The 22,601-nt window shown below is 40.9% G+C and overlaps 1 protein-coding gene across 1 annotated transcript in view; it reads left to right on the forward strand.

Annotated features, from left to right (window-relative positions):
• Positions 1–3,700: 3,700 nt before the first annotated feature.
• Positions 3,701–22,601, forward strand: part of npr3 (natriuretic peptide receptor 3) — a 35,085-nt gene continuing 16,184 nt past the window's right edge. Inside the window, exons 1-2 of the mRNA XM_034118295.1 lie at positions 3,701–4,672; positions 22,173–22,295. Coding sequence (XP_033974186.1) covers positions 4,012–4,672; positions 22,173–22,295 — 784 coding nt within the window. The 5' untranslated portion in view covers positions 3,701–4,011. The remainder of the gene's footprint in view (positions 4,673–22,172; positions 22,296–22,601) is intronic.

Below are 22,601 nucleotides of genomic sequence, written 5' to 3' on the forward strand. Positions count from 1 at the left end.
ACACTTGACACAGTGCTTACTGGGCTAACGACGTTGCTAGCGTTTAAATATATCAACTACAATGTCAGCAGATGGCCTTACATGTTTGTCATGGCAGGAGAATGTCTGCATTCACACACGGAATACTCATACAGTATACTCCGGGTACATTACAGTTGGCTAGCTAACGAGGCTAGCTATACATGCTAGCGGAAAACATCGTATTCATGCCAGTTACAATGAATGACCGAACTTAGCAGACTACCCGTATAAGATTGCAATTATAAACACGTTATTGCTAGCCTAATATGAACCACTAGCTTTTGTTCATAGTAGTTTTATTACACTACATTATAGTTGCCGTAACTCCGAGCTACCGTTCATATCGTGTTTGCTACCAAGGTAAACAAGAAAGCTAGGTTAGCATATTATTCATGCCAGTTACAATGAATGACCGAAAGTAGCAGACTACCCGTATAAGATTGCAATTATAAACACGTTATTGCTAGCCTAATATGAACCACTAGCTTTTGTTCATAGTAGTTTTATTACTCTACATTATAGTTGCCGTAACTCCGAGCTACCGTTCATATCGTGTTTGCTACCAAGGTAAACAAGAAAGCTAGGTTAGCATATTATTCATGCCAGTTACAATGAATGACCGAAAGTAGCAGACTACCCGTATAAGATTGCAATTATAAACACGTTATTGCTAGCCTAATATGAACCACTAGCTTTTGTTCATAGTAGTTTTATTACTCTACATTATAGTTGCCGTAACTCCGAGCTACCGTTCATATCGTGTTTGCTACCAAGGTAAACAAGAAAGCTAGGTTAGCATATTAGCTGGCAAGCTTACTGTGTTGATTAGATAGATGGATTAGATAGATCCACACTCCTACCACAACTACTACTAACGAATCTAAAACAACTAAGTTTCTCTAATATTTTGTGATTTGCATTTGATTTCGTCCAGCCAGATCAGGAAACTCCTGGCGTATCTGGCGGACAACACACACGGGATGACCCACTCTGATGCCTCGTCCTAAAAAGCCCCGGCAGCCGCTTACAAAGCGGCGATAGGCAAGATGCCGAAAACGCCTATAAGGGGAAGAATGGATGATATACAGCAGTGGTTCTCAACTGGTGGGTCGCGACCCAATAGCAGTGAATACTGCTGAATACACATACTTTACAGAGATGCTGTATGCGAAACCAATGTGAGTTTGGAAAATTGCACAGTATAAATCTATTTTAGTATACCTCAACAATGGAATTATGATCAGTGGAAATGGCCATGACATGGGCCCTTTAACATGAGCCAAACCAAACAAACAACAATAAATGTGTCTAACTTGTGACACATGTACCAGTCTGTTACAAGCACCCACTACGGCACGTAACAAGTCTGTTGTACATGTACTGTACTCAGGGCCGTCCCTCCCTACAGGAAGATCACGCAGACTGCGTGGGGCCTCACCTCAAGGAGGGGGCCTCATCTTGCGGAGGGAGCCTCAACTGAGCCTGAACTGAGCCGCAAATGCGGCGCACTGCGTTTATGCGGTGCAACTAGTGTGGCGCGGCACGGTTTCGCCGCTGCGAGGCTCCAGTAACATAGGGCTGTTGTGTGTGTTGTTTGCAGTGCATGAAGTACTCAGATCTTGTACTTGAGTAAAAGTAGAAGTACCAGAGTGTAAGAATATTCTGTAAAAGTCCTGAATTCAAAATGTTACTCAAGTAAAAGTAGAAAAGTATTAGCATCAAAATATACTCAACACTAGAACCACCAGGGTAAATTTTACCCGCAGCTGTTTCTTGCTTGTATGTAGGCTAACTTTTTTTCAATAAAACATTCAAGTCTCCCAGTCTATGATTTTTCCTGAAAGTGTGTTATGTAGTAGCACCCTCTGTTGTTAAAAATTGTCAATATGAAGTCAGATTGAAAAAATTGCCCAAAAAATTGCCATTTATACCTATCAGCGCCAGCGGGTAATATTTACCTTATAGAAAATGCAGTGATTCTCGGCTACTGATCTCGCGCGTAAACATGACGTGTTGCTATAGCAACGCCTGTTGTTTACTGCGGTTCCTTATAGATAGATAGATAGATAGATAGACACTTTTAGCGATATTTCATACTTCATGCTATCTGCACACTAGATATCATATGAAAGCTGAGAGTCCACAGATTCTATTGGTATACGTTTCATCACTGTGCGATCAAAACTCACTGTTAACCCTGTGTTCTAGTATGATAAATAAAAGAACATTGTAGGGCCTACCTTGAAAATCAATGCATTCTAATAGCGGGTAAACTTTACCCGTTGGCGGTTTTAGGTAGCCTATATACAGTGACCCCTGGCGGTTCTAGTGTTTTAAAGTAGCAAGAGTAAAAGTAGTCAAAATAGCCGCGTTCACACCAAGTACTTTGCCGTACTTAGTGCCGGCACTCAGTGCCCCGGCACTTATTACCCCAGGGCACTTAGTACAGATCGCGTTCACACCGGAATAAATTCCCTGAAGGAAGATTACGCAAATGAGCCGCTGACGTCACTTCGTCTTCTTCTGCTTTGGGTTTACTGGCAGGCCGCAAACCACTTCACGGCGTATACTGCCACCCGGAGTCCCCGGCCGGAAGTCCCCGGAGTTGGGGACTGGCTTCAGTAGAAGCTACTGGGACTCCCAACAGCTTCTACTGAAGCCTTCCGAGTAAATCGCCAGAACGCCGACACCTCCTCATCTCCACCGCTCCCATGTTTTATTTTGTGTTGCCATAAGTTAGTCTCTCTGCGTTTGTGCGCTGGGCGAATGCTAATGCTAATAATGCTAATGCGAGGATAATAAAATGGCGGCTCGACAAAACATTTCAGAGTTTTACGGGGCGTGGTTTGCAATTCGCCCAGCCAATCAGAACTGGGGCACTTTTTTCCCCCAGGAAAGTACCATCTCTCAGCAGGCACTAAACCTGGGGGTAAAAATTCCCGGGATTAAGTGCCCTTTTTGGTGTGAACGCGACATAAGGGGTACTAACGGAACTAAACGCGAAAAGTACGGTGAAAAGTACTCCGGTGTGAAGGCGGCTATTGTGCAGATTGGTCCATTTCGGAATAATATATATGATATGTTTTATAATTATTGATCATTAAAGTGTTATCAAAGCTGGTAAAGGTGCAGCTAGTTTGAATGACTTTGTATACTGCAGGGTAGCTTGTGAATTTACTCCAGGTGGAACTAAAGTCTGATTTAACACTTGATTATATTTCACATCATTCATCCAGATCTGTAAAGTAACTAAAGGTATTAAATACATGTAGTGGAGTTAAAGTACACTATTTACCTCTGAACTGTAGTGGAGTAGAAGTACAAAGTAGCACATAATTAGCAAAGTACAAGTAGCCTACCTCAAAATTGTACTTAATTACAGTAGCCTACTTGATTAAAATGTACTTAGTTACTTTGCACCACAGCTGGTTTAACACATGGACATAAATTGGCTGTGGCACCAGTCGAAGTGCATCATGCATCTCTAAAACACAGAGGGCAGTTTTGTGTGCTGTTTGTTGTTTCAGGCTCCCAGAACCATAATTCCCATTAAGTGCATTAACTCGGCTGTGTTGAAGTGGCTCATTGTGAGCGGGCGGCGGTGTAGCTTTAAGAAGGAGGTGGGCAGCGCTCGATGACGCAGGAATAATCCTGGAAAGATGCTTCAAAACTCCAGGCCGGAGCCAGCGTGTGTGGAGCTGCAGGCTGAGCTGTTTGGACCGCCGACCCGGCAGATCAGAGCTCTGCTGGACAATATTTAGAGCAGGTTCAGATCCTTCGAAGAAACTCTCAATGCAGAGAAAACACACACATTCAGGCAGATTCGCTTTTTTAATACACAGTTATTTACCATTGAGACATTTACTCCCGGCGGAGGGCTTTCTGTGTGCAGCTGTATGTGCACTGCCAAAAACTTGAGGAAAGAAACATCTGAAGAACACCTCTCCAACACTTTGTCCTTTCCTGCAGCGGGACTTGGAGAGGGGCACCATGCCATTCCTCGGCGCACTGTGTGTGTACTTTCTGATCATCCTGAGGCCAGTTATGACAAACAACATCACCGAGGACATAGACGTGTTGGTGTTTCTGCCACAAAATAACTCCTACCCGTTCTCACACGCAAGGGTCGCACCGGCCATCCTTTACGCACAGCAGCGGCTGCAGGCGGAGGGGGGGCAGTACTCCGGGATCCACTTCAACATCCACTTTGAGAACTCCGACTGTGTGAATGGGGCTCTGTTCCTGCTGCTGGACAGGTCGTGCGGGCAGAAGCCGGATCTGATCTTGGGTCCGGTGTGTGAGTACGAGGCGGCCGCGGTGATCCGGCTGGCGTCGCACTGGGACATCCCAGTGATCTCGGCAGGTGCCCTGGCCGCCGGCTTCAGCAACAAGAACACCGAATTCTCCCAGCTGACCCGCATCGCCCCGTCCTACGTAAAGATGGCAGAGACGTTCACCGCGATGTTCGAGCACTTCACCTGGAGGAGCGCGCTGCTGCTGTTCGAGGACGACAAGCAGGAGCGCAACTGCTACTTCACCCTGGAGGGGGTCTACCATCTGATGGCGGACTTTAACATCAAATCATACGCTGTTTCTATGGAGGAACGTTTGGACACTGACGACATCCTCCAAAACATCCATGACACTGAAGGTAAAGCACTTTCCCCTTCTTAAATTCTCCATATAGTAAGACCCCTGTCTCCCACAGGGAGTAGGGTAGTTACTCAGATCTTGTACTTGAGTAAAAGTAGAAGTACCAGAGTGTAGGAATACTCTGTTATAAATAAAGGTCCTGCATTCAAAATGTTACTCAAGTAAAAGTAGAAAAGTATTATCATCAAAATATAGTTAAAGGACCAAAAATATGTTTTATAATGATTGATCATGAAAGTGTTCTCAAAGCTGGTAAAGGTGCAGCTTGAATGACTTTGTATACTGCAGGGTAGCTTGTGAATTTACTCCAGGTGGAACTAAAGTCTGATTTAACACTTGATTATATTTCACATCATTCATCCACATCTGTAAAGTAACTAAAGGTATTAAATACATGTAGTGGAGTAAAAGTAGAAAGTAGTATAAAATGGAAATACTGAAGTAAAGTACAAGTATCTCAAGATTGTACTTAAGTGCAGTAGTAGAGTAAATGTACTTAGTCACTTCCCTGATAGTAAGAAACTAATTCCTTAGCCAAAGTGCTCTTTATATTGCTAGTGTGTGAAATCAACAGACCAAAAACTTAAAGAGATGAAGACGAACATTCTGTAAAAAAAAGAGGAAATATTTACAATGAACTAGTTTAATTAACTAGTTGATTTTATGATAGCAGACACGTTTTCAGATGTTTCAGTTAGACAAATGAAGTGAATATCTTTCTAGGTATCAGTTTTTAAGGTAAATTCCTGTTTTGTGTTACTTTACCTCGACTGCAGCTCATTACACTGTCTACACAGGAACATATTGTATTAGACTTTCGAACCGAATATTGTACTCATATTAACGTATGAAGGTCTATTCAGAAATGTGAATTGTCAGAATAGTTACTGATTATTCATGTCAGTGGATAATCAATGAATGAATTAAAGCTTTTATAAGCAACATTATATGTCATTTGCACAATAATTACAGAGAAGGAGTTGCTGGCAATGAAAATGTGAGTGAAAGAGTTAGTGATTCCTCTAACAATGGTAATTTGATATATGTCAAATTTATATAAAATAAATGGGATTATAAGACCTAAAAAAGTGCAAAGCCTAAATATAAATTTAAAAAAAACGTATTTGTGATAGACAACTTGAGAAGACAAAACTGTAATGGAATGTATATTTTGTGCATAATGTGATATGTGACTTTGGATAATGATAGAGATAGGACATGCATTATAGCTTTAGACTTAATTAATAACTGAAATTAATATTTGATAGATTAAAAATAATCCTTCTCTGCATCCCGACTGCAGAGTGAAGCCGCTTCCTGCATCCCTGCAGGAGCTGAGGGGAACACAGTTAGGTTGGGAATCTGTGGCTTTATCTGTCCTTACCTTCACTGCAGTCTCCGACCCTCAGAGATGAGGGACTATAGCTCTTACAGTCATATCTGAACTCTGTCATCGTCTTATTCTCAGCATTACAGCAGAGAAGGCTCTCAGATTGTCTAGTGAGATAATAATGAGGTACGGGCATAAAATAAGCCACTTTAAATTGAGTAATGAGAATCCCTGACATATTGAAATTATATCCACAGGACCCTTAAAACAAATTGTATAATTATTATGGGGAAAAAGTGAGACCCAGGCTAACAGTAAACATACACCAATTTTGAATATGGAACCAGTCAACATGAATTAGAAGCAGGTGTATCTTATTCCACATAAGGCATAAGCGCAATGGGACTGGTGTAGAATGAGGATGTGTGTATGCTCCAGCAGTTTCAGCTCTGATAGGCAGCTCGTTGGCTACGATCCTGATTACATCACCTCATATCACAAAAGTGGCTGTTGTATAAATTAGCATATATTTTACACGCTAAATGCTGCTGAGCCACAAAGTGCACCTGATGGTGAGGAATTAGTATTCCCGGCATGTGCCTGACTGAGAGGTGTGAAGGGTTTCAGCTGCTGGAGGGGAGGCAGGCCGTTGTTAGCTTGTTTCAGCACATGTATTCAACTGTGAATCAATTCTTACTCACAGATAAAACATGATTTAAGATTTCATATTGATGCTGTTGCATTTCTCAGCTTTGCCAGCGGTAATCAGGCACACAACACTTTAGATGAGATGTGACCATGCTGCACAGTGCTGTCAATCATGCTGTCACACTCACACGCATATATTCAGAATACATTGATTCAAGACCAGACTGCTGGGTTGCCATGAACACAACAATCGTGTGCATGAGCCAAGTGTGACTGCCAAAAGGATCTTGTAAACAATGTCCTTGGTCTGCAACATCATCAGAACAGACATTTTACACTACGCCATTCTGAAGGGCTACTTTAGTTCTGTCTTCACCGTCAAAGCCTTTGAAATCCTCCACAATCTGCACATAACCATGTTGTGTTTTTTATTTATTTATTTCAACTCACTTGAGTGTGTCTCTACAGCATACTGGCGTCCTGAACTCTTCCTTGTGCACAGCAGCAGCCGTCTGTTTATTGGTTGTTTGTCTCAGCTACTGTTTATAGGAGGGTCGAGTCAAAGCGGCATCTTAGGGACTGAAAAGTGAAGCAAGATTAACTTAAACCTGCATTCATTCTAATGGCCAGCAGGGGGCCACTCCACTAGTTGCAAAAAGAAGCCAAATTGTATAGAAGTCTATGAGAAAATGAGACTACTTCTCCCTTAATTAATCACCTCAGTAAATGTGTTTTCTAATGATTCTACTACTTGTAAGTCCTCTTCAACATAATGTGATGTTCATGTTGTAAATGATGGTCCCATTGAGAGCGAAATAGGTGATAAAGAGCCGTATGCTTCAGGGCGGGGCTACCTTGTGATTGACGGGTCACTGACATGGTGTTGTCATGTGTGGGTTCTCTCTGTGTTTCTTTCACATGGTTTTTAACTTAAAAAAATCAAAGTTAATTAAAACATTTGGGTCGCTGTGAAATGTCCCTCAGTTCCGGTTCCAAATAAAGAAGATGTTAACAGCCAAACTCAAGGCTTTAACACTTTGGTTCACAAACCATTAGGTCAACCTCCTAAACTGTGTATGGTCGGGTCGGATCCAGAATACATTTCAAGATTATTGAAGGTACATGTTGGTTCTTGCATTAAGCCTAGAGGGTGCCAGGTGGGAACTGGTTTGAAAACAAGACCCATGCAGGATAAAGGCCTACATGGAAGTTCAGATCTCTTGACCTCTGTTATTCTCCGCATACATTGAGTGCTACCCACAGGATGTTGTTGGTGTGTTAAAGATGAAAACAACATCTGATAACACACACACACACACACACACACACACACACACACACACACACACACACACACCTCTTTTCGTTGATTATTCCATCAAGAGTTGGACTTCAAAGGCATTCCTTGGTTCCAGTCCTCTGCCATAAAACCAAGTGACAGAGACTCCATGACAGTTTGTCTCAAAAATGTGTACAAACTCTGCCTTAAGTCATGATTACCATAAATGCATACATTGTAATGTTTTTCATGCTTAAATTACCAAGGTTTAATAATTTAAATGTATTCCTTACTTCAAAATACAACAGTAATAAATGATGCCAGCATAACTTCTTCTTTGGGATGGATCAGCCCAGCTTTTGTTGGCCTCTGTTGAAGCAGCGAGGTCCCCATGGAGCCTTTAGGAAGTCTTAAAACATCTTGAATTACATCTTTGAAAAATAAGGTTGAAAAATGTCCTAAAATGTCTGGAATTGGGCGGCCCCGGCCCAGCTGTGGCGAACCTGGTTTTGATTCCCAACTGGGGACTATTTTTGCATCCCCTCTTTCTCCCATTTTCAAAGCTGTCAATGCAACGTACCCCGCCCCGGCTTATCATGTTGTTTTCCTCACATTTACATCATGAAAAGTAAATACACTATCTGATTTGAAGTCGATGGAGGAAAACTGGCCTACTGTACCTGGTTCCTTTAATTCCTGCAGGCACCCTGAGGCAGCTGGTCAGGTGTGTGCAGCCTCTGATAGGAGAAGAGCCGTCACAAGGGCTGAGGGCATTACGCACGGCTGTCCACCCTGATTACCGTCATCAAATCTCATGCATATAAAACCAGTCTAAAGCACCCCCCCACACACACTCGCACACAAACACACACACACACAACACACGCTATAACACACATCAGGATGGTCTGTTATAATGTAGAGTTTTGGATTACTTGGACGAGATGATCCTGTTCCGCCTCGTTTCTTACTAACGTCTTTGCAAGCAGCATTTATGTTTCATTCTGCAGATACATAACAGTGAAAACGCAGACCTTTTACCACATTTACCACATAAAACCGGTGTAAATAAAAATGAAATGGCAGATTGATTAACAATTGATTGTATTAATATGCCGTTTAAAGCTCACACATTGGCCTTTGGAGGCACTTTGTTGTGCTGTGTGTTCAGTGGTCAATGTTTTCAACATGCATCAGAGCTACGAGACCAGTGTTGGTCTGCATGAAATGTATTTCTTAATCGCCTTCTGATTAATTGTCCAAATGAACCACTTGGCACTGCTGCACGTTTGACCCAAAATGGCAGGGGATCTCGGTGCAGTCATCTGTTTTCAGTGCATCACTATCTTGTTTGTTTTATGCCGTCACTCGTTTGCCTTGACCCTGGAACCAACAAGAGACATTTCCCCATAGCTGGACATTTGTGCAAATACGTTACAGCAAGTGTAATCCAATTTGCCTGATTGGGAAGTGTTTACTCAAAATTTGACACACAAATCCAACTTGACTTTCTTATGAAACCTGGACCATAAAAGTCAACCATGATCAATTGTTTGGTCATTTCAATAATTTGGAAATGGCTATTATGACATCTACCTTTGTAAAACATCAAAATGATGTGCCATGCGGAACTGAGCACACTTTAATTTGGACGGACCCAAAAACTTGGCTGCCAGTCAATAAACGTCCTAAGTCTTAGACTTCTTGGTTGCCGTCAAATATCAGAAAAATCTGATCTTATGTCTTTTCCTAAACTCTTTTCCTTAACATCAGTGAGAAACGTCAAGGTGGTAAGGAAAGATGTGAGGAGAATTCATCAGGACTTAGGAACACACAACCTCGGTCCCAAGAGGATCTGACAGCGCTGATGCTGCGACGTCATAATGATGCATCAGCGAACGTAATTGATATGGGGAAAAATTAAATGTTCCATAGATTAACTAAATTCTCATTACGATAATTTGCCCCGTGCATTTTTATCATGTTGTTTCATGCAGGCTTCTTTACCAAGGTTTGAATCCAAATAAGAGAAGGAAAGTGAAAATAAAGGGTTGCTCTCGATCAACCTCACCCCCAAGTACTTGTAAATGATTGATGCATTAAAGTGTTATCAAAGCTGGTAAAGGTGCAGCTAGTTTGAATGATTTGCTGCGTGACTGCTGCGTGACTAAGGGCTTGTGGGTCAGCATTATATCCATATCTCATTTTGGCTCATATCTCAAGTTGTCTTTAAACAAGGAGTACCATTCTTGGAGTGCAACTTCTCTCTTGGTATTTAGTCTAAGAGCAGTTTGCATAAAATATACAGATAGTTTGTTATCAACGTAGAATTAGATCTACTGTACCAGCTCTCTGCACATCTCAGATCATTACTCCTCTGCACAGAGAAGATAACTAAAACTGTGAACTGCCTTTTGTAACATCCATCAGACTCCTTCTTCAACTTTGACATATTAATGTTTTTAGATAATCCTGATACATTTTTGGTCTGTTTCCAAGATTTTTGAGCATGTGTCTTTACCCGTCAGACCTTTTATTTTGTGTGCGTGTGATGACCCTGCAGATCTGTTATTTAAGGTTGAATACCTCTCATTTCTTTGTAACAGTAAACATCCTCAGCACTTTCTCATTTCTATGAATCACCACTGGAAAAACAAAGTTTGCCAGAGGCGTCTGCTGGTCATCATCAGCTGCTGTCCGACAGGTCTGGCAGAGGCAGGGCCTGAGGCTGGGCATTATTATCACATTACAGGTAGACTTGGGCGGACAGGAACACCATGATGTGTGAGCACAGTCTGTTTCAGTTACATTCGGCTGTGCTGCAACTGAAAACAATAGTTTGTTTTTTTGGTGGGGCGGGGGGTTATTTATCTGAACCGAGGGTCTAAAGCTAGATATTCTTATATACTGTACAAATTGTAAAGCCCTGTGAGGCTCTAATAAAATGACCAAATATAGGCTTCTCTTAACATGCATGTAAATAGGGACATTAAAACTGCCTGTAGAGGCCAAACCTCATTTAATTTCTCAAGTAATGACTGTGATTGCATTTATTGAAGCAACAGAATCCCAAAAAATCTATTCAGCCCTGCCGACAATCATCACACAACTCCTTGGATTGTACCAAGATCACTATTTGTGGTCCCATAATTTGGCAACGTATAGGCAAATTAAGGAAACATTTAAACCAATTTGAAAATACATCACAAGAAGCTCACAAGACGATAGAACCTCTTCCCAGGCGACACGTAAAACTGATGCACTGCTAACATTTAACCTAGTGTTAGCCATTCATTGATAAGACTGCCAATTGAAATAATCTTACAAAATACACACATTTGTAAACAATGATAACTGCTGCCATTTATTTCAGTATCTACTCTGTAGAGAACATAAGCTGGACAGAAGTTTCAGTTATTATAACCACACATCTCTACCATCTGCAACTATTGTGCTCAATCTAACTAAAGAAACGTGAACAGAGTCTGAGAAAAGGAAACATATTATGCTTACCATAACTTGAGGAAAGACGGAATGATAGGCATATTACAAATAAAAACATGAAAGATAGTGACAGTAAGATTGTTTTGCTTTGGACGGAGATAAAAGTCTGGTGGTTTGTCTGCAGCAAAAACAGGTAGCGCTGTTTCTCCAAAGAAGCGACACCACACAGCGGGTTATCTGTTTCTTAAGCATATATTTGTGTTTTTAGGGGTTACCAAAGCGGCGCAATGATCCCTTTGTAATGCACTCACAGCTGTACATTTACAGAGAATTATAATTTATAGGGACCAGAGGCCTGTAGTACGCAGCCAGTTCAACTTACCCTGGATATATTTGTGCCATCTGGCTTAGCTAACGCTAACAAACGCGATCCCGCTAAACGTCCTACAACAGTGCTGATAAACTCTGTAAGTCAACCCAGGGTTTCTCAGTCTGGATATGAGCGCGTTCACATAAAAGGGACGTCGTTTGCAGCATTTGACAAATCACAAACATGGAAGTAACTTCAGGGTAACACTAAACCCTGCTTTGTAGTACAGGCCACTGATATCTTGCCATATCATCTAATTCTATACAAGCTGTAATACACTGTAATACAAGGTGTTCTGCCAACAAAAATAGCAGACAAGTTAAAGAACAAGAATACATTTCATACACAAAATAATTATTTTTCAAATCAGGACAACTCTTGGTGGATTATCACGTTCACGCCGTGGACATTTACAACAGGCGAAGAGGCAGTTGTCATGCATTTGGTTTGTAGCCATGGTAACACCCCTTTTACGAGTGAGAGTTCAGCTTGGTTATATTATCTGTGTTGATGGCCTTATAAATTCGTCTCCTGCATGCTGTGCTTGTAAAAATCCCCTCATCAACTTGCTTCAGGTTTCTGTGCCATTAGCTGCAAAATATTACAACGTTTAACAAACACATGAGAGAGAGAAACGGAGCGCATCTATCGTGATTGGTCCATTCCTGATGTTAATCCTCCCGAGACACGCACTCCCATCCTGAGTCTCTATGAAGTCTTTGTGTTTGGAGAGAACTCCCCTTGGACTCCAGCATAGTTGTAAGGCAGTGACTCACTTTTACTGTACGACCACAAATGTCTTAGCCTGCAAGGGCAAAGGGCAATACTGTAAATAACAACAACAACAACAACAAGAACAACAGCAGCCTCCTTATCCAGCAGTCACTTTGTTCATAAAGAATATTCTGTCTGCTACTGAGACAGATGGATTTCAGAATGAATACTCTCTTTCCTCTCTCTGACACAGGGATCCGACAACATACATCCTTGTTTTTAGAGTAATGGCATTACAAATATGCACAACAGACCCCTATTTGCATACGGTCTGGCTTTAGAAGTTGACTGCCAACACAGGGCACTTGAAATACACTGTGGGCACTGAGTAAGAGCACCATGTGCTGCCCCATTCCTGAGTTAATTTGTAACTAGCATCAGTGCCCTAGCAAAAAGGAAAATCCAGAAGTTTTGAAATATTGCTGGCTGCAAGCACTGCCCCATGGAATGGCCTGCAGAGCACACACAGGGCCAGTAGTGTGTGTAGAGCCCAGTGTAATTAAAGGGTGCTATAGTGCTGGCAGGACTGAGGTGAAGTTTGTCCCACTGACTCAAGGGATATTTCAGGAGGTGTGTTTAAGTGACAGAGTTGTGAGGAATGTTCCAGCAAGACTCTGAATCTTCCTTATTAACAGGGACGCTGGGGTTACTGTGTTTTCAATTGCAACCCTTGTTTGTGTAGCTACTTGTTTGTTGGTTTATTCATTTTTAATCACTGGGACACCAAAGGAAAAGTTTATATATACCAAGGGAAACATTTCTGTACATTTAATATTTTTGGCTAACCGTTGCTCACTACATAACCTTCAATGATTATATGTGTTAAGATTCACACACATCGAGCTCCAATAAGAATAGCGTGCGCTCTGCTGGGATGTCATCACTGGGCAGACAGTTGGCAGGGCATCAGGCTCTGCTCACTCTGCCTGAAGCTGAATAAAGGGAGAATTATACGGAGGGATTAAGTGCAGTCTATTCTTAACCGTTTTATTAACCCATATTGCAGACAGATTGTTATTATATATCTTTACTGACCAAGGACCATGCATAAAAATACATTAATCTCAAAGAGAAGAGATTTTTTTTTATGTCCTATGCCATATTCACATTCATTTGTAACACACACGTAAGGGTAAAAGACAAACATCTTTAACAAATGTAATGCAATGAATAAGCTTAATTGTCACAGAAGAACACATAACGTCATATCTAATATTTAAACAAATCATTTCCTTGTCCGTAAAGCATTGACTACGCAATTTTTCGTCCTTAAATGCAGGCATTAAGTTACATGTTCACGTTCTGCTGCCACAATCAGTTGGTTTCTCCAGTGTAATGATAATACAGGGTTGCCAACTTTGGGTACCTGGCTGGAGTGATATCATGGGTTTAATTACACATATGCGCACTAAATGACTGCTATCGTGTCAGCAGCGGGACCTTAGCATATATATAGGATATATATACAATATATACAAATACACAATATTGGACACAGACTATAAAGGGCACAAAGTTTCATTCACTAATGAAAGTCAAACACATGTTTGTTTCCACTGTTTTATTGTGTGCCTGTCGCGATAAGCAAATAATTGACTTATCGTACGATAAATAAAAATGAACTCGATAACTTTTCTGACCTCGATAAATTGCCATTTACATGAGGATGTGACTAGCCGTTTGAAAGGATGTACTTGAATTATTATTATATATTATCATTATGTCAGTGGTCTAAAATGGTCATACAACAGTGCCGACAATATTATCGTTTATCGCAATAATTTCCGTGAAAATGTATCCAACAAAATTAATTATCGTGAGAGGCTATGAAACACAAACACACACACACAAATCTACAGACTTACTCCAAACTGCCAAATATATGAATTAACACACTCTCCCTCTCATATACTCATTAGCCGCGTTCACACCGGAGTACTTTTCACCGTACTTTTCGCGTTTAGTTCCGTTAGCACCCCTTATGTCGCGTTCACACCAAAAAGAGCACTTAATCTCGGGAACTTTTACCCCCATTTTTAGTGCCTGCTGAGAGATGGTACTTTCCTGGGGGAAAAAAGTGCCCCAGTTCTGATTGGCTGGGCGAATTGCAAACCACGCCCCGTACAACTCTGAAATGTTTTGTAGAGCCGCCATTTTATTATCCTCGCATTAGCATTATTAGCATTAGCATTCGCCCAGCGCGCAAACGCAGAGAGACTAATTTATGGCAACACAAAATAAAACATGGGAGCGGTGGAGATGAGGAGGTGTCGGCGTTCTGGCGATTTACTCGGAAGGCTTCAGTAGAAGCTGCTGGGAGTCCCAGCAGCTTCTACTGAAGCCAGTCCCCAACTCCGGGGACTTCCGGCCGGGGACTCCGGGTGGCAGTATACGCCGTGAAGTTCTTTGCGGCCTGCCAGTAAACCCAAAGCAGAAGAAGACGAAGTGACGTCAGCGGCTCATTTGCGTAATCTTCCCTCAGGGAATTTATTCCGGTGTGAACGCGATCTGTACTAAGTGCCCTGGGGTAATAAGTGCCGGGGCACTAAGTGCCGGCACTAAGTACGGCAAAGTACTTGGTGTGAACGCGGCTATTGACTCTGTTTTGGCCTAGTAGAACAATAAGCAGCAGACTTTTACTTCTTTATCATTTCTACTGGATCTTAGATCTGCGCATGCGCAATACGGGTCGGGGATTGACCAACCGGCTCCCACTGCTCTGCTGTCTGTTAACTTTGTTAAGAGTGGTGGGGGCGGGGAGGGAGCGGATCGACAGCTTGAGCAGCTGTCAACTCAACATTGTAAATAACCAACCAAAAACGATCGCCGGTTCATCTTGTTTTTGGCGTGAGAATAGTTTGGGCAGCGTGAGAGCGTGAGATTAAGAGTGAAAGCGTGTGTCACACGCCAGATGCCTGAGAGTTGGCAACCCTGTGATAATAAAATGCTTAGTAAGTATTGGTAATAATATTAATAAAAACAACAAGGTTTGGGTTTGTTCGTTTATTATGATGGTAACGTTAACCAGTAAGCTTCAATAATCAACTCCAGCTCAATAAACCATATTGCAATATCTACGTTAACGTTATTTCTGGAACCATCTGAAAATGTGAGATTCATATTTTTCAGATACACAGATCTTATAGTGAGGTTAATCTAATATACAGTACGCTGCTCTTCAACACTACTGTGACGTTAGCTGTCTGCATCGTTGAGCATAGCGAATTTAAATCAACAATATCAATGCATACAGTTACCTAACTAGGAAACTAACTAATGTACGAGGATTACCTTATTTTACCAACTTCACACAGAAGCCGTTTGTTCTACAGTATAATCCTTCTTAAAGTTTTACACTTCTCTAATATGTTTTTAGCACAGATGTAGCTTAGCTGAATAAAAAGACCAGTAAGAAATAAAGTGCTTGAATTTCACTTACCGAAGAAACTGCATTCAGGGACGGTCTGTTTTAACCGCAGAGCCATAAGATAAGTCCGATATTTAAATGAAGAATACTCCACCAGGCACCAACACAGCAAACACATCAACGAGTTCAAGTTGTGTTCCCCGCATCAGCCTCGCAGCTGAGCCGCTGTAGCATCCTGGAGCTTACTGAGCTAACGGAGCTACTAGCAGAGAGACAGAAAGCTAGAAGCAGCACTCACTGCAGAGACCTGTCACTCAAGGTGACCACGCCCTAATTTATGCAACAACGTTAAGACCTAATATAACTAAAAGGGTTGTGCTATAAAACAACTCACCCCCCACACAGTTGTCATGAAGGGGGAATCTAACTATACAGAGAATATGGTTTTTTGAACCACGATGTAAACATGTTTATTTCTGCTGTAAAGTTGGTCATTTTAACATGGGGGTCTATGGAAATTGCTCCCTTCTGCAGACTGCTCCTACTAGATGAACTGCAGTTTGAGGTACTTCCTTATTGGCCTCCCGGCTCTGCCCTAGTTTGCCGCTTGATCTATACACAGCTAAATCAGCATCCCCAAATTAACACTGTCAGATTTGATTTCAACACTTTGACAGTGTCTATTATGGGTCCACACCACATAGTTAATTTAACTATTTTTAAAGAGTCGGTTTCTTAACACTATTCAGAGTAATTATGAACTCTATTTGGAGTTAAAATGTAACTCTTCGTAACACTAACCAGTGTTAGTTTTTCTTAACACTTGCATGGTGTTAAATATTAACTCTCTCACAGAATAGTTTATTAACTATGAAAGTGTTACTCATATATTAACACTATAAGGTGTAAATAAAGCTAATTACTAAAAAATAAAGTAGGCTAAAGTTGTTTGAAACAAGATTTATTTTCAAACATTCGCACCACAAAAGCCTTTTAAAATACATTTCAAAATATACAGCAATATGGAACAATGTATGCTCTCATTTCATTCGATGAGAGGATAACAGTCGAATCTGATGAAATGGAGGAAGATGGTGACGGTGTAGGGTTCGGCAATGAAGCTGGTGATGCTGTAAGATCGAGCATTGAAGCTGGTGATGCTGTTAGGTCCGGCAACACTGATGAGTCTGATTCGTCTGCTACAAAATGTATCTCGAGATCTAAAAATTGACACAGGAGAATAAAAGAAGAATAAAGTGTTAAGATGTTATCATGTGATAAAAAAAGAAAGAAAACTATTTCCTAAAAATCAATTGGTACAGTATGAGAAAGCATCAGTTGTATACATGCAGACATATTGATGCATGCATATTAAACCAAGACTGAGTCAAATCTTCCAAACCTTTATTTAACAACCGTACCTGTTACTGGATACTGGCGGTATCCAACCTTGAAGTTTCGGACCCCGGATTGAATTAGTTCATCAAATATGTCGGCATCAACCTCAGCATCTGATGTATCAGTCAGATTGAGCAGGCCTTCAGTTAGAAGTTGAGACTCCAGACTACTTTGTCTGTAACTGGGAGATATAACAAATAAATGACAATACCATGTCATTTAGACTTCCAAATTGACCTTTTTTAGTGACTTACGTTTACAATTATAATATAGATACAAACCTTCTTGAAGACACTGGAGAAAATCTAAGTTTTCATCAATTTGTGGAACTTTAATGTATTTCTGGACTCCTCCATATTCCACCTTTGCCAGCATTTTCTGTATACATTTTAGTAAGTTAATGAGAAGTAGCTTTCTACACAATTGTATGTAATTAAAATTAATAAATGAACAATCATTGTTAGACATCGCATAAATGACATCACATATATATCTTACCACAAGAATTGCGAAGAGAAGATATTAATTAATCTGCCGTTTTCAAAAGCAACCTTAGACACAAACAAGCTTTTGTTATTTTTATACAAAAGACAGCACCTAAAAATGTAAGATGTCACACAAAATAATTGAATACTCTTAAGTACAACACTGTAGGTGATCTACAGTATGCAAGAGATAAAATAGGTAATAAAGCAATACCAAATTGAATGTAGAACACCTAAAAGAAAAATATAGCTCAATCATTGTAAACAAGCTGTAATGCTGTGACGATAAATTATTCGCCACCTTTTCTAAATGGTCTAGTAAAATAACTCTACGCTTTGATGTATCGATTCATATTGACACGCGTTGCGTTTCGGTGTTGTCTGACCAACCAAAAAGACGAGAGAAGCAACCTGCGTTACAAGGCAGATGCACCAGTAACATTAACCTTTGATGTAGTCTTGCAAGTTTCTATGATTCATTAGCAAATAAACGCAAGCCTTCAAAACACGGATCTCATTAAATACTACCGATATAACGCTCCCACTCGGTGCCTGCATTCACATAAAGGTTATGTTTGTCTGGTTATACGTTTTTTTCGGCTTGGTTAGCTAGCTGGAGACAGCTGGAGACAAGCCAAACACATCTTATCTTAGCGGTGACTCGCCTGTCTTATAGCACAGCTCAACAGGAAAATAGTCTATCACACTTTTGTCATGAAAACGGAAGTTTTAGCGAACTAAATGTTGGAGTAAGCCAATGTAACCAGAATTATCACTGGTTATTGACGGGTGGCAAGGAACAGAACCGCGGTATAAAGTTACAGGATAACGATAACGTGAGGCTTACGGTGTCTCACTTTTAGACAGAGACATAAAAGAGAAATACCAATAACAAAACACAACATTAACAGAAATGATTTGTATTTACTTACCGAACAATGTCAGGGAGCAGTCAGCCGTCACGGCAGACTCTGGTTTGAAGTGGCTTCAGTGCTACGACAATGGGGGCGTGGTGATACGTGAATTTACACTTAAGGTGTTAGGTTTGGAGTTAAGAGTTAAACGTTCAGAGTTAATGTACTACAATTACACTTACAGATTTGATTTATAGATATTTCGTTTTGACACTCGTTTTTAACACCAACTATTTGTCTAATGAGAGTTAAATATAAGGGATTTAACTCTATCAGGAGCATATTTACCTCTACTCTTGTTTAAATTTCACCAACACCAAAATATTAACTCTTCTCAATTTGCTGTGTAGCAACAGCTATACCATCAATGTCGGTCAGCTCTATGTGATCATATCAGCTGTTTTGCATCCAAAATGAAAGCAAACACAAAGAGAAACGCCCTAACAGTTATTTTTGAATGAATGGACTAGAAGGAGAATGGTCGAAAGATCTTGAAAATGTCCCACGATCACTGTGCTGATGTCAGCGACTCTGTTGGGTTTGTTGTTGGTGCATACACCTGTCAGCCACTTGAAAATGTCTAATTTAAATATATTGGGTACAGGACATACAGGCCCTTTGAACAGACAGGAAATGGTGGCTTATCATGCAAGATTAATCATCCGGTACACAATCTCCTTCCCTGTGTGGTGCTTAGTGTTATGGTAGCTTAACAATTCCTTTTTAAACTGTCGGTAAAGAGTCCCGTCCTGCGTCTCTTGCTGATGTTCTCTGTCTTTCAGTTTCCATTTAGGAAAACTATATAATGTAATCCCATGGTATGTTTTTTGTTTTGTTCATTTGTTGTGAGATTGACCCGACACAACTGTGCTTTCTGACTATGTTAAAAAAGTTCAAGTTGAACAGGTTAACGCTAGGTCAGTAGAAATGTTGCCTTGACGACCTGCTGTTGATGATGTCACATTACCATTCCCTGTACACAAAACATAAATAAATACAGAAACACGCCCGATAAATTTCACAAGACAATACAAACTATTCCAAGGGGACACTAATGCCCCTTTCACACCAACGCAACTCCGGTTCAAGCTCCGTGCTAGAGCTTTTCTGGTTCAGAACCGGTTCTTCGGTTTAGCGCCGGCTCTTTTCACACCGCTCAGAGCCCGACTGGTGCTGCCGCTGCTGCGTCATGACGTCACAGTTTACGTCGCTGAGTTTCTCCCCAACGCCGGAGCTCACCTCACAATAACAACGGGCCGGGGACTGCGTTGCTTTTAATCATACGAAGCCAGATTAAATTAAATAACGACTTCTCCAACCTTATACTTTTCTCCAGAGTGCCGTGGTTCATTGTTTATTAATGTGTTTCAGCGGCATTTACCGACCGCTGCAGTGCCGGCTGCTCTTCCACGAGTGTATTCTCCCGTTAGCTCCGGGTTAGCTCACACGGCTCTAAAGTATTCACTGTCTGACTGTCACACAAGCAGCTGATACATATCCCCAGTTCCCCTTAAGTGAATGTGTGTCAGTCTGAATTGACGCTGTTTGGCATCACAACGCTGTTATGAAAGTTTCTCTGGTATAACATGGGTGATGTTAGCATAGCAACCGAAGCTAAACTGACTACTTGCTAAGCAGTTTTCTACAGGCACTTTTTACCGACGTATTTTTCATTATGATTCTACTTGTGATAGTCGGACATGACAACCTGTGCAGCCCATGTATTGATTCCATCCGATAGCTGCTATAATAACAAACAAAACGTCTGCCTGCTCTCCACAATGATCAATAACAGCGAACGGATGGTCAAAGTAAGGTACAAATAAACAGAATCACACGAAGCCTGGTTAGTGTTGCCTGACTTTATAAAGTGTGTTTTTTTTAACAAGTGTGTGGTTGCGTTCTAGTCACTTTGCTCAGCACTACTGCTTGTTACAACTTTTATTTGCCGTACTCGCCTTAAGTGTTAGCTCAGGTTAATCTCGCCCCCCTCCGACGTAAGCGTGACGTATGCGGTTCTTGCTTCTACACGGACAACTTTTTGGTGCTCGAAACGAACCGGATTCCGGAGCTTAGAGGCTGCTCCGCTGCGGTGTGAACAGGAAAACCCGGTGCTTTTCAAGCACCAGCACCGAACCGGCCCTGAAACACCGTTGGTGTGAAAGGGGTATAAAAGGTGATGCACCTGGCTGAGATCAGTGATGTAAAGTAACTAAGTCAATTTACTCAAGTACTGTACTTAAGTACAATTTTTAGAGACCTGTACTTGCCTTGAGTATTTCAATGTTTTGCTAATTTGTACTTCTACTCAACTACATTTCCGAGGTAAATGGTGTACTTTTACTCCACTAAATATTACATACCTTTAGTTACTTTACAGATTTGGATTAATGATGTGAAATATAAACTCTTAAATCAGACTTTAGTTACACCTGGAGTACATTCACAAGCTACCCTGCTAAGTATATTTTTATGTTGATACTTTTGTATTTCTACTAGAGTAACTTTTTGAATGCAGGACTTATAATACTTACGTATTACTACACTCTGGTACTTCTTATTTTACTGAAGTGAGTACTCTCTTGCTGAGATAAATATGGTAAAAAAACTGTGAGGATCAGCGTGTCACACGTGCTGGCCCACCTTAAAGTCAGTCCCCCTAGCGTGAGCCGTTATTATCAGCAGGTAGCAGCGATAACAACACACTTCTGTTGCTTGCCACTCACTCACCATGGGCTGAACACTGATTGGCAGTTTAATAAAATCATATTGACTGCCTAGCTGTAACACATGCTCTCTCCGGGGGTCAACCAGGGTTTACAGAGCACTGCCAGATACAATGATGACATTAGAAATATGAAGCCTTATTAATGCATGATAGTGCACTATGCATATATAGACATGATCTTCAAACGATGTGGAGGGGGATTAAATCCCTAACCAGCCGAAGTCATGATAAAATAACCCTGAGAACTATTCATATCCAGAGACGTCAGTAATGAACCGAAGACAATTCTGAAAATATTCCCTCAATGATAATATGAAAACTTTGCTCTACATCAGCCAATCAGCTTGCTACCCCATCACTGTGAGTGGGACCCCTCAAAAACACGCCTGTTTGCTATCCTGGCTCTTAAATGGTGGAATGAACTCCCCATTGACATCAGGACAGCAGAAAAGCTGCATATCTTCCGTCAGAAACTGTAAACGCATCTATTTTGATTGTACATGGGCAAAAAATGTATTAAAAAAATGTAGCACTTTAAACCGTTAATTTAGGCCCTGTAGCTAATTCACCAGCACTTACTATGGTATGAATTGCTTGGAGTGAATATATCTGCACTTTCCTTGTTGTTCGGAGTTTGAATCTTCATGGTGTTTGCACTTATTGTAAGTCGCTTGGGATAATGTAATTTAATGAACATTCTTATTCAGAAGGTATTTTAAGGCAAACTGTGTGTTTGATAACTGTGTGTGTTCCTCCTGCAGTGGTGATCATGTGCATGGGGGCGGACCGGATCAGAGAGGTCATGCTGGCTGCTCACAGGCGCCGGCTCACCAACGGCAGCTACATGTTCTTCAATGTGGAACTCTTCAATGCCTCCTCTTATGGTAAAGTTAACATCCCATCACTTTAAATGTGTTTTTAAAAACTGATATAATGATAAATATCCAACTGAATTATTTAAAACGTTCTAAAGTCTAAATATGTGAATCAGCTCTCTATTTATCTACTGTGCAGAATATTTAGATTTGAAGGGTTTAGATTTGAATCATGAGTATCAATGTGAGGGTGTCACAGATATGGGGTAAAAGGTAGTCATTTCTTCAAGAGTTGCTAGAAACCAAACCAGAGCTAAAAGTAGAGTGGATTTATAAATTAGAAATTCACCAAGTAGGAATTTTGAAATCAATGAT

This window comes from Trematomus bernacchii, unplaced genomic scaffold (genome assembly GCF_902827165.1).
Source record: "Trematomus bernacchii unplaced genomic scaffold, fTreBer1.1, whole genome shotgun sequence".
Taxonomy (NCBI): domain Eukaryota; kingdom Metazoa; phylum Chordata; class Actinopteri; order Perciformes; family Nototheniidae; genus Trematomus; species Trematomus bernacchii.